This window comes from Phyllobates terribilis, unplaced genomic scaffold (assembly GCF_046119375.1).
Source record: "Phyllobates terribilis strain yellow unplaced genomic scaffold, ASM4611937v1 Scaffold_3__8_contigs__length_932513732, whole genome shotgun sequence".
In the NCBI taxonomy this organism is placed as follows: domain Eukaryota; kingdom Metazoa; phylum Chordata; class Amphibia; order Anura; family Dendrobatidae; genus Phyllobates; species Phyllobates terribilis.
In genome coordinates this window covers 358,741,621-358,753,664 of record NW_027362763.1, presented here as the reverse complement: position 1 = coordinate 358,753,664, position 12,044 = coordinate 358,741,621, and the positions used below count along the sequence as shown (strand labels likewise).

General features: G+C 45.2%; 1 protein-coding gene across 1 annotated transcript in view; it reads right to left on the bottom strand.

Annotated features, from left to right (window-relative positions):
- Positions 1 to 11,835, bottom strand: part of EIF2B5 (eukaryotic translation initiation factor 2B subunit epsilon) — a 29,413-nt gene extending 17,578 nt beyond the window's left edge. The window contains exons 1-8 of the mRNA XM_073675311.1: positions 11,656 to 11,835; positions 9,556 to 9,680; positions 7,194 to 7,379; positions 6,941 to 7,118; positions 6,164 to 6,244; positions 3,045 to 3,122; positions 1,813 to 2,125; positions 1,402 to 1,547 (exon numbers count right to left, since the gene is read on the bottom strand). Of these exons, the coding sequence (XP_073531412.1) occupies positions 1,402 to 1,547; positions 1,813 to 2,125; positions 3,045 to 3,122; positions 6,164 to 6,244; positions 6,941 to 7,118; positions 7,194 to 7,379; positions 9,556 to 9,680; positions 11,656 to 11,778 (1,230 nt within the window). The 5' untranslated portion in view covers positions 11,779 to 11,835. The remainder of the gene's footprint in view (positions 1 to 1,401; positions 1,548 to 1,812; positions 2,126 to 3,044; positions 3,123 to 6,163; positions 6,245 to 6,940; positions 7,119 to 7,193; positions 7,380 to 9,555; positions 9,681 to 11,655) is intronic.
- Positions 11,836 to 12,044: the final 209 nt, after the last annotated feature.

Sequence of the window (12,044 nt, the reverse complement as noted above, 5' to 3'; positions counted from 1 at the left end):
GGTATGAGGGGTGCCATGCATACCAGGATGGGTATGAGGGGTGCCATGCATACCAGGATGGGTATGAGGGGTGCCATGCATACCAGGATGGGTATGAGGGGTGCCATGCATACCAGGATGGGTATGAGGGGTGCCATGCATACCAGGATGGGTATGAGGGGTGCCATGCATACCAGGATAAGGATGAGGGGTGCCCTGCATACCAGGATAGGGATGAGGGGTGCCCTGCATACCAGGATAAGGATGAGGGGTGCCCTGCATACCAGGATAGGTATGAGGGGTGCCCTGCATACCAGGATGGGTATGAGGGGGGCCATGCATACGAGGATAAGGATGAGGGGGACCATGCATACCAGGATAAGGATGAGGGGGGCCATGCATACCAGGATAAGGATGAGGGGGGCCATGCATACCAGGATAAGGATGAGGGGGGCCATGCATACCAGGATAAGGATGAGGGGGGCCATGCATACCAGGATAAGGATGAGGGGGGCCATGCATACCAGGATAAGGATGAGGGGGGCCATGCATACCAGGATAAGGATGAGGGGGGCCATGCATACCAGGATAAGGATGAGGGGGGCCATGCATACCAGGATAAGGATGAGGGGGGCCATGCATACCAGGATAAGGATGAGGGGGGCCATGCATACCAGGATAAGGATGAGGGGGGCCATGCATACCAGGATAAGGATGAGGGGGGCCATGCATACCAGGATAAGGATGAGGGGGGCCATGCATACCAGGATAAGGATGAGGGGGGCTATGCATACCAGGATAAGGATGAGGGATGCCATGCATACCAGGATAAGGATGAGGGATGCCATGCATACCAGGATAAGGATGAGGGATGCCATGCATATCAGGATGGAGGGGTGCCATGCATACCAGGATGGGGATGGGGGCCACGTATAATAAGAAGGGGGGGCATATCTACCAGGATGGGGGATATTATCAGAATTGGGGGACATTACCCCTATACCAGTGTCAGCAGCAGACCCGCTCCATCTTAACAGGGCATCGTGACCACATTTTTAGCTTACATTTTTTTTCTATTTTCCTCCTCTAAAAACCTAGGTGCGTCTTATGGTCCGGTGCGTCTTATAGTCCGAAAAATACGGTATATGGGAATTTATTTTGCAATTAAGTCACAGAGATTAGTGATTAAAAGGGAAGTTAGGCTGCACGGATTTCCGCCTGAGGAGGCGAGCGCGTCCAGTGATGTCACATCTACAGATAGGCACCTGTGCAAACAGCAGCGTTCATACACCTGTTCTATTTCAAGGACACGATACCAGGCACACAACTTGGCAGATAAATGTAGACGTAATACCAATAGTCTCGCTCACCTCCTGATGCGGAAGTGAGCAAAGCTGGAATTTCTCTAAGTATTGCCATTACCTTTGAGGTCAGGACGCAGTGTTCATTTATCCTCACTCTGTTCTTCACAATAACATTATTACAAACTACTGATTTTCTAATTGTCACATCATCCTCAATTCGCACATCATCCCATATATACACATTATCCAACACCACTCGATCACCTAGGAAAAGAGAACAGAAAGAATGTGAGATGGCTGAAATGTATGTCAGCATGCCACAGCAGTACTGGCCCTGTGCCTGCAATCACCCACAGCCCAATGGATGGGCGCCTTGGGTTATAAACTCAAATCATGCCACCTATTATGCGCAGAGCTGGCAACAACATTGTGCCCTGAAAACGCTGCTGTGTTCAGAATTCTATTAAAGATATTACACTTTCCTCTGCTCTGCGCTCAATACGATCACATTTAATTAGCCGTAGCTCACCAATTCTGCAGTTTTTCCCAATACTGGTGTTGCTGATGCTGCATTTCGACCCAATTGTCGTGTTGCTCCCAATTAGTAAATTCTCCCGCAGGACACTGCCATGGCCGCGCCTGACATCTGCCCCTCGGTATATATTGTGCCGGGAGTGTGTGTAACTCTGCTCCTCCTGGTCGGTAAAGTTCGTTTCAGGCGTTATGGGATACAACCAACGGCACAGGATGTCCGAAGTTACAGCTTCATACATTGACAGGTTGGATACACGAGCACCATACTCCTCCTGAGTCACATAGAGGTGTATCTGATTACCTAAAATCTGCACAAATAAAGAAAATGTCTTACAATAAGTTACACAACACAATCACATCCGAAATGTAACCTTGTAGAGACTGGTGGCACGTTCGAGTGTATTTTCCATTTGAATATGACCCGGCAGCTCTCCAAACATGTCTGGGTAAGTAAATTCTAGCGCATCTTGTATTCTCCCTTTAGTAGATCATCAGTCATTCCGACTAGAAATTTAACAACTGAGTGCTAATGTGCCCTTTTCCAGAGGGGTGTGTTTCTATAGAGTGGGCACTGATTGGACAGTGGGGACACACCCCAGCTGGGAACACTCGCTATCAACTTATTCATACATTTCTAGGAGTAAGGCTATGTGCCCACGTAGCAGATTTGATGCAGAGCGGTTTTGCCTCTCTGGCAGAAAAAAACGCATGCAGATTTACATGCGTTTTTTCTGCCAGAGAGAAGCGTTTTTTCAGTGTTTTCGCATGCGTTTTTTCAAGCACTTTTTCAAGCACTTTTCCAAGCGATTTTGAGCATCACTTGGGAAAGTGCTTGACAAGTTGGTCACACAATATAAATCCATGCAACCGGCATGGATTTATATTGTGTGACCAACTTAGATGCTTTAAATGATGCTTTTAACAGAGGAACAAGCACAATGAAACAAAGATGCTAGCAAAGAATATAACTATTTACTAAAATAGACATTTCTGGAGAAGATACAGATCCCATAAAAATGGAAAAACATCACAGTCATTGCGTCTGTGATTCCTCATCTGTAGTTTTTTTTTATAAGACAGTTCCTTGGCCATCAATATGGCAACTGATACAGCAAACATCATGGTTATCGATCGGAGTGTTCAGTCTCTTAAAAACCAATTGTGTGAAAGTTCATAAGATCTGGAGAAATCTAGACCATCGGACAGCCTCCCCCGCCGTTTACTTACCTCCTCATTAACCAAGATGCCCCGAACAAAGTCGTCCCTAGTTTGGTAGTCAAAGTTGTCTGTGAACAGCTCTGCGACCTACAATGCAGTAAATATAGAGAAAATACTATATTAAATCAGAAAGTGAAAAAGGTCAAATCAATCAGAACTTCTCAAAAAAAGATGACCATGCACCTCTGGTTTGGTGCAACAAGGGATGGTATATTATACAGCTACATTGTCAGCAATTCGCAGTACACGCTCACTAGCCACAACCTCATGGCCCTAATCTACAGGAGAGCAGATTTTCCGTTTTCCCATCTTTCTCTAAATAGTCTGACTTGTTGATGGTCGTTAGTGAAACTATGGGAATATGAATACAACTAGCAAGAGTATATTACAGTATTGGTGATCCAGATGTATGCTATAAAGGGCTTTTCTAGGCCACCGTTAATGACTCTCCTGATCACACAACGTTAAAATGACACAGATTGCTTTAATTAAGCGTGGAAAATAAATTCAGAATAATTTAAAAAAAAAATTGAAAAAATAAAAACTTGCGCCTGCGCAGGAACATTGCAGGCTCGCACAGGCGCGCTTTGCTCTGCTCTACTGCAGGCAGAGCATCACATACACAGTTATGTGTTATGTGGCATGTGGCAAACGTTTACCAGATACAGTGGCATGGAAAAGTTTGGACAACCCTGGTCAGTATATAAGGGGTAACATTTCTCCTTACAGAGCACAACATGTTAAGTATGTCACGGTGAGGAGACTTTTAAAGCCGCAATGCTCCTCTGGGAAATATGCAAATTGTCTAAGTCATGTGACAAGGCTCGTTAAAGGGTCACTATTGACTTTTTAGAATTGCTACTTCCTGTAGGCCTTCCTCTCTGAAGAGACAACAGGCAACCCTGGTCAAAATTACTGTTGCTGTGAACAGTTAAGCAAGTTGAGGATTAAATGATCTTTAAAAGGCCTAAAGTTAGAGATGACACATATATTTTCATCTTTTACATTTTAAAAATTACAAAAAGGAAAATGGGCCAATGCAAAAGTTTGGGCACCCTGTATGGTTAGTACCTAGTAGCACCCCCTTTTGAAAGTATCACAGCTTGTAAATGCTTTTTTATAGCAAGCCAAGAGTCTTTCAATTCTTGTTTGAGGGATTTTCATCCATTCTTCCAGTTCTGTGAGATTACTGGGTCGTCTTGCATACACTGCTATTTTGAGGTCTAGCCACAGATTTTCAATGATGTTCAGATCAGGGGTCTGTGAGGACCATTGTAAAACCTTCAGCTTGCGCCTTTTGACGTGTGTTTAGGATCATTATTAATTTGTAGAAGCCACACTCTTTACAACTTCAGCTTTTTTACAGACGGTGTTATGTTTGCATCAAGAATTTGTTAAAATTTCATTGAATCCATTCTTCCCTCTACCCGTGAAATGTTCCTTGTGCCACTGGCTGCAACACAACCCCAAAGCATGATTAATCCACCCCCACACTTAATGGTTGGCAAGATGTTCTTTTCCTGAAATTCTGTGCCCTTTTTTCTCCACATATACCTTTGATCATTGTGGCCAAAGTGTTCTATTTTAACCCCATCGGTCCACAGGACTTGTTTCCAAAATGCATCAGGCTTGTTTAGATGTTCTTTTGCATACTTTGGATGCTGAATTTTAAGGTGAGGACGCAGGAGAGGTTTTTTTCTGATGGCTCTTCCATGAAGACCATATTTGTGCAGGTGTCTCTGAACAGTAGAACAATGTACCACAACTCCAGTTTGCTAAATCTTTCTTAAGATCTTTTGCAGTTAAGCGGGGGCTCTGATTTGCCTCTCTAGCAATCCTACAAGCAGATCTCACTGAAATTGTACTTGGTCTTCCAGACCTTATCTTGACCTCCACTGTTCCTATTAACTGCCATTTCTTAATTACTTTTTAAACTGAGGAAAGGGCAACTTGAAAATGCTTTTCTGTCTTTTTATAGCCTTCTCCTGCTTTGTGGGCCTCCACCATTTTCAGTGATAGGCAGCTGCTTAGAACTCATGGATGCTGCTTTTTGGCGGGGGCTGGGTTTTTATAAAGCTGGGAAATTGCATCACCTGGCCTTTCCTAACGATGATCGTGAACAAGCCATAACCCTAACAGGCTAATTAAGGTCTGAAACCTTGGTTAAAGGTATCTTCACACACAAATCTCCAAAGGTGCCCAAACTTTTGCATGGGCCCATTTTCATTTTTGTAATTTTTAAAATGTAAAAAAAGTACAATATTTTTTTGCCTAAAATACAAAGGAAATGTTTCATCTTTAACTTTAGGTCTTTTAGAGATCATTTCATCTTCAACTTTCTTAACTGTTCACAATAACAGTAATTTTGACCAGGGGTGCCCAAACTTTTACATGGCACTGTACATCATGAAAAACTATGGAAAAGTCCAAGATGTACATGTGAAACATATCTATGTTGAGGAAATAATGGAACAGGTCCCACGCCTGATTCCTCACCTTCCCTCATTCACTCTTATTCGCATTTTCTTCGATCACTAACATGTATAGATGGGGTATAGGTACCCCCTTAGTTTTGTTTGCCAACGGTGCTTATTGACTGAGGTCTCTCCGATAAGGTTTTGAAAGTTGGGGGTCAGGGTGGAGGGCATATCTTTTCTTCACATTCATTATTTTAATCATTTATAAAGTTGGAGAGCAATTACAGAAATAGATATTAAGGTGTGATAGATGTTTGTCTCATTATATGCTGAATGTCATTGCTGGTTATTATCTTCTTTTTTGAATCTTTTGTAAAATATTAAAACAGATACCTATGATAAATGCCACACATCTTCACCTATAGATATCCACTTAAAAAAAAAACAAAACAAAAAAAAAAAACACAAACATTTAACAATTTTTTTACGGGACTCCATGGGATGGAATATAGTAGTCTACCACAGCACTTAATAACTTTTTTTTGCAATATATAGGTAATACAGTGTACAGATGGAGGAGATAATGATAGAGCTTTATTTCTAGACTGAGACCAAGACTGTAAGTACAGAACCTAATAATGTTAGCGCCCGAAATTGCTTACATAAGGGTTGTGCAATGGCAGTGAAACACGACAAACACTCCTGCCTTACCTGGGGAGAGCAGATGCTAATGTGACAGTCCAGCAAATCGTGACGCAGCTCTATCTCCTCAGCCTTACTCTGGAAGATGCTCTAAAATAGAAGAGGACAATAAAACTCAAGAGGCATCTACGATATAATTAGGGGGGAGGAAGCAATCATTAAATTCTTATATTCTAGCTATCTATTTATCTATTCTATGTATCTTGTGTCTTGAAGAGATGGTGTTTAGAAAGGATAAGACTGTTTTATAGAGGCCTACCACTAAGTTAAAGCCCTACTACAGTGATTTTTTTTTATTCACCCTCTTGTTAGGGAACATGTGTTTAAGTGTCATGAGGGTAGTAACATTCTCATCTGTCGCCATCTTCTTCCGGTTTCCACATCGTTCATTTCCGCTCTGGCACCAAGTGACCGAATCTCTACACCTGCCAGATGACTGTGTATAGCGGTGGTTACTCCCTCAATGCAAGACTATGAGGCGCAGAACGAAGCTCTCGAGTCTTATTCTAAATCTCAGACTTGCAAAAAGAACATTTTTAAAAAAGTGACCTTCGTTCTACACAGCAGACACTGTGTGACTCGGAAGGTCACAAATGTAGTCACGTGCTACAGTAACGGAGCTAAAACCGGGAGAAGAGAGTAACCGGTGAGTATGTTACTAATTTCCCACTTACACACGATTCCTAATAAAGGACAAATAAAAAATGCTGGAGAGGGGCTTTAAGAGGGGTTACACAAGTATTATAGTTTTCACAAGCAGATATGATTGCACGGCTGATCTCTCACTGTTGGAAAGTGGTAGCGCTTCAAGTCCTGGCTTTTTTGGTACAACAGTACTCTTTTGGTCTTGCTATCCATAGCAAGAACAACATCATCCTCTTGACACCGTGTACGGTGCACCGGGGAGGACTCCTTAAGGATCATGGTCATCACAGAAATATTCTTCTCCAGCTTCCGTCGAGTCCTAAAAGAAAATATGAAAGCAAATTAGCAGTGGCTTAGGAAATTATACACAAGACTCCTATGGAAAATATCTGACCTGTGCTCCTCCAAAGCAGCTTCAATGTTTATATTCGACACCACGTCCCCTGTGACCAACACAAAGTCTGAGCGCACCAGGGATTTGGCATCCACGTCTCGGAGGACATCTCCAAGTGAGCGGTAAAGTTCAGAGGTCACCACACGCACTACATTGGAGCTCGTAGCCCGACACCACTTGGAATTCCTGTTAGGGTTGAAATCATTTTAGAAAGCAACTTAATGTACACTGGTATTTGGGGGAGTAATGTCTGTCTTCGATGGGCACATCATAGAGAATTACGCAATGAACAGGAGTTTTTGCATCTTTGCGCAAAAATAATGAAACTCCTATGTCAACAAAAGTGAAGTTTTAGTAAAAGATGGCTACTGAAATAAGACGGCTAGTGGAGATGAGCGAACCAGAACTTTAAGGTTCGGCATTCGTACAGAACAGTTAATGTCCAGTGCTAAATGCCGAACACAGACTTTCCCCAGAAGTCCGAAAGAGAAAGCGAGCGAGGCATAGAGAGCGAGAGCGAGGCATAGAGAGATTTTTTTTTCAGATCCCAAGTTCGGGTACAGTTCTGGTACCCAAATAGAACATTGGACTAAAGCTCGGGTCGGATACCAGAACCCAGACTTCCACGGGTCCGCTCATCGCTAATAGCCACCACTGATATTAGCTACCTTTCCTAATACAGCTTGACACTATGCACAATGAAATCAATTGAGCACATTTCATTCTTCTAGAGGGACAGTCGCTCTTTGTAGCAGCTCTATGCTCTGGATAAGCCTATGTTCATGTAGCACCCCGAGGGCTCGGCTGCTACAGGGGTATTGCACCTCAAACCAGAGGTGTGATATTCCACTCCCGGGTAAGGATGGAGTGTGGACCGGGGCTCAGTAGGCTGCATGCACCACACACACCCCATTTCCGAGGAACAGACCAACGGTGCTCCCACTAGATAGAGTGCAGGCACGACAGCTTCTGTTCCTGGCTGGAGTGGGGAGGGGGAGGAAAACCCAGTGGTGTAGGAGCAGATAGGGGTGGGTTTCTGGGCATAGGTAGGAGCCCATTGGTTGCTAGTCACCTGGGCTCATACACATAGAGGGAGGTATATAAGGTGGGCACCATCTTAGATCAGGGTTCAGTTCAGAGAGGAGGAGAAGAAGAGAGGCGCTCAGCCAGAGAGGGCTGACAGGGAGCTGTGGCTCAGTCTGGGCCCAGCTCCAGAGGCAAGCCTGGAGTGGAGGCCTGAGACAGCAGAAAGAGAAAGGAGAAGGAACAGGAAGGAAAGTAAGAAAGGAACTGAAACGGAGGAGAAAGGAGGCAAGGAACACAAAGAAAGGCCCAGAGACACGAAGGCAGAAGGAACCCCATATTCCCAGAGGAGATCCTGGGTGAAGGGTTGGCAGAGCAGGGTACCGGAACCCGAATTGGTGGAGGCGACTAATCCTCAGCCAAAACCGGAGGTCGTGATCACATCTTGGTACGACCCCTCACTACATCCACCAGAAAGGCATACCGCATAGGGTCAGGGAGACCGGAGAGAGGTTTCACCAACAGAAGGCCCGAGGAAGCTGGACAAAGGTGGGTCACTGGTGGGGACGGCCAGTAGAAAGAAAGAGAGAGGGGAGCTTTCAGCCACACTCTGGAATTGCTTGGGAGTTGACCGAGTCCCTCACCTGGTGGGCGCAGCACGGCTCGGGCGGTCACTGCTGGCCGAAGTGACCGGAGCAACAACTGTGAGTAAAGCTTTGGAAACTGCACCACACGTCTCTGTGATTCCTTGCCGCTCCAGCACCATTAGCACTGGGACCCTCACACCATCACTCCCATCATCTTCCACATTAGCTGCCCTGAGGCAATACTTCTCCCGTGGGGAGTCATCCCATACTCAGCTGCGCAAACAACATCAGCCTCAGCGGTCTGCAGCGCAGCGGCGGTCCCCACTGACCGCAATCCACGGGTGGCGTAGTCGGACACTTATTACCATACAAATAGACTGCCACTGGTTTGACCACCCTGGGCACGGACCGGGTCACCGCCACACGGAGACTACAACCCCCAACCTCCAGCGATCTGGTTCCGGGTATTCTCCCTGCACAGCAGCAGCAGCACAGGCCCAGGGGGGCGCGTCATTCACACAATTATATTTTCGGTCTGAGTACTGTCCATGAGAAAAACTCACCTCACACGGACAACACTTGTACCAATGTTAGTCAATTGGGCTGTTCAGACAGCAGTTTTATCACATGGACCGCGTGAAAAAAAAATTGTAGCACGCACTAGTCTCTTCCCTAGGTTGCCAATTGCATCGTAGTTATAGGATGGGAAAAGGGAAAGATTGAATGAGATGGAAGGTTTTACAGTCATTTACCTTAGATGTTCTTTTATCTCATTTGCCATCCAACAGCAGAACACAAATGTTTCTTTGACGCCCGTGGCAGTGAGAAATTCCAGGGTATAATCAATCAAAGCCACGTTCGCCAATGGCAGAAGAGCCTGGAAAAATAAGACAAGGCATTATGATACCAAAAACATTATCACGAAGACAGAAAACACCTTATAATGAAAAAAATTCAGGTACCAGACACAGCGCTGCCTTCTAACCTGCAAATACATTTAAAGAGGATCTGTCACCAAAATTGTCATGTTCAACTGGACACCATGTACTAGTGACTGCAGAGCGGAATAGAACTTTATTGTTATGGTAATTTCGCCTCTCCATTGTGGAGCTATTCGCTCCAGTTACTATTCCCATGCTGCTGTACTGTGTAATATGTCTTCAGTGCTGATTTAGGCTGCACACTCCGGCTGGCAGGACCTGTGGACTCTGGTGATGTGACTGATGACATCATCATGAGTCCTTCTGCACTTCTATGTTGTTGCCTGCTTTCAATTGGTCAGTATCATACAGATGGCAGAAGTACACGCCCCCAGTGAAAGCTATCTGATAATACCCACTTAGACTTAACACATTAGGTGCCAAATATTTGATTGCTAATATCTCCACAACAGAGAGGTGAAATAAAGAAATAAATAAAAATGTTTTATTCCGCTCGGGAGCATTATTACATTGTGTGTCTAGTTTAACAAAAAATATTTGGTGGAAGGTCATCTTTAAAAGCTCAGTCCATATCATGTGTATCACATATCTACAGGTTCCCACCAATGTGACCTGCATGTATCTTCAGAGGCTCCAATGTGCACCGCTGTTAGTGGAGATTTGGCCAGAATTCCCAGTTATTTATTTTTTTACCAGCCACCTCTCAGCAGCTCCCGACGATGCCCTGCTCGGCAGAGATGCAGGTCTCATTGGTAGAATACGCCTTTACTATACATTCATGGCATATCCTAAAGAAATAACATAAATGTACAAAAGAAGAATGCCCCTGTAAATTGAACCTATGTCGGACCACCTTGGATCTGACATTGATTGGTCACCCAGTAAACCTGGGTGACCTCTTTTGCCAACCGCAATTGGCATGCAGCTACAACACTTCAGAACCTTGTGCAATCCCAAGCCCTTAGTTTTAAGAATTGGCAGAAAATCCACTTAAACTGCCACGTGCCATTGACAATAGTTAGACAAGCTTTGCCTCAGTGGTCACGGTTAGCCCACCCTGTCTGGATTGCCATCCTATTTGGCAGGCCTAGCACTGAAATGAGATGCCTTAACCCCCGCAGCGCTGCTCAGCTATAGCTGTGTAAACAGGGCATGGTTAGTACTTATCAAGGTCATAGCCACATGCCAGTAGGTTAACAATGTTATCTATAGTGACAGGTTTACTCTCCAGCAGTCAGCAGAATATCATGTCCTAACTGTGGGCAGCATGAAAAGCTCACCGGGTCTTCGATTACACGATTTCTGTTTTTATTGGATCCCTGACTACTGATAAATGCAGAGAAAGGGTATTGGAGGGGGACGGGGACAAAAAAAAGACAGGTCCTCAGATTGGAGGGTGACGGGTTTACGTGAAGGGATTTTCTGGTGAAACCAAATGATCACCTACCGGCAGGATAGGTGACAACTAACTGATTGTGGGGGTCTGCACTGAATAGCAGAATGGGGGACTTTAATCGCAGTTACAAATCGGAGTGTTGCGTCAGATGCCTGACCACCACGCCATTCATTCTCTATGGGGCTGCCGGAAAAAGCCGAGCGCAGCAGTGGTCAGCTCACGCACTGTTGTGATAAAAGTGGTCCGTTGCACCAATACTTTATCACTGATCATTTGTGCTGACCCCACAGCCCCTTTAACTAGGAGGATAATGCTGCAGCACTTCCCTAGACATCACCAATCAATCCCGTGCTGCCTGTAGATTAAGCAGCCTGGCACCATCCATGTGCTACGAGACTGATGCAATACAAAGCCAATAATAAGAAAGTAATAAGAGCCGTCAGGCGGCCCCGTTCCTTATGCCTGGTACAGTCATACATGCCATCTGCCAGCCCTTCGTGCCCCTCAGCTCTCACCCGGGGCCGATCCTTGGTAACGGGGTAAAACCTCCTGTTGAAGCTGTCGGCGACCAGCACGGCCTGCAGTGGCGGCAGCTCATCGTCTGCCCCTGCGCTCCGTTTCCCCGCACGCGAAGCCATGTTATTCACGCATGTACTAATAGCCTCCTCGGCCACCGTACTCGGCGTCGCCCGGCGCCTCCTACGGTGGCCTGGAAAAGTCAAAAGTCTTCAAATTGCCCATTCATAACTTCAGCCATTTTGGTACACCCAAACGCGTTATTTATAGCGCAGCTGCAGTCATAGGCGTCATATAGCTGCCCTGTCACTACTAGTACAGAGGCTCATGTACGTGCAATGTCTGCACAGATAAAGGTAGCAAATGACCTGCACTGACTGCTATAATC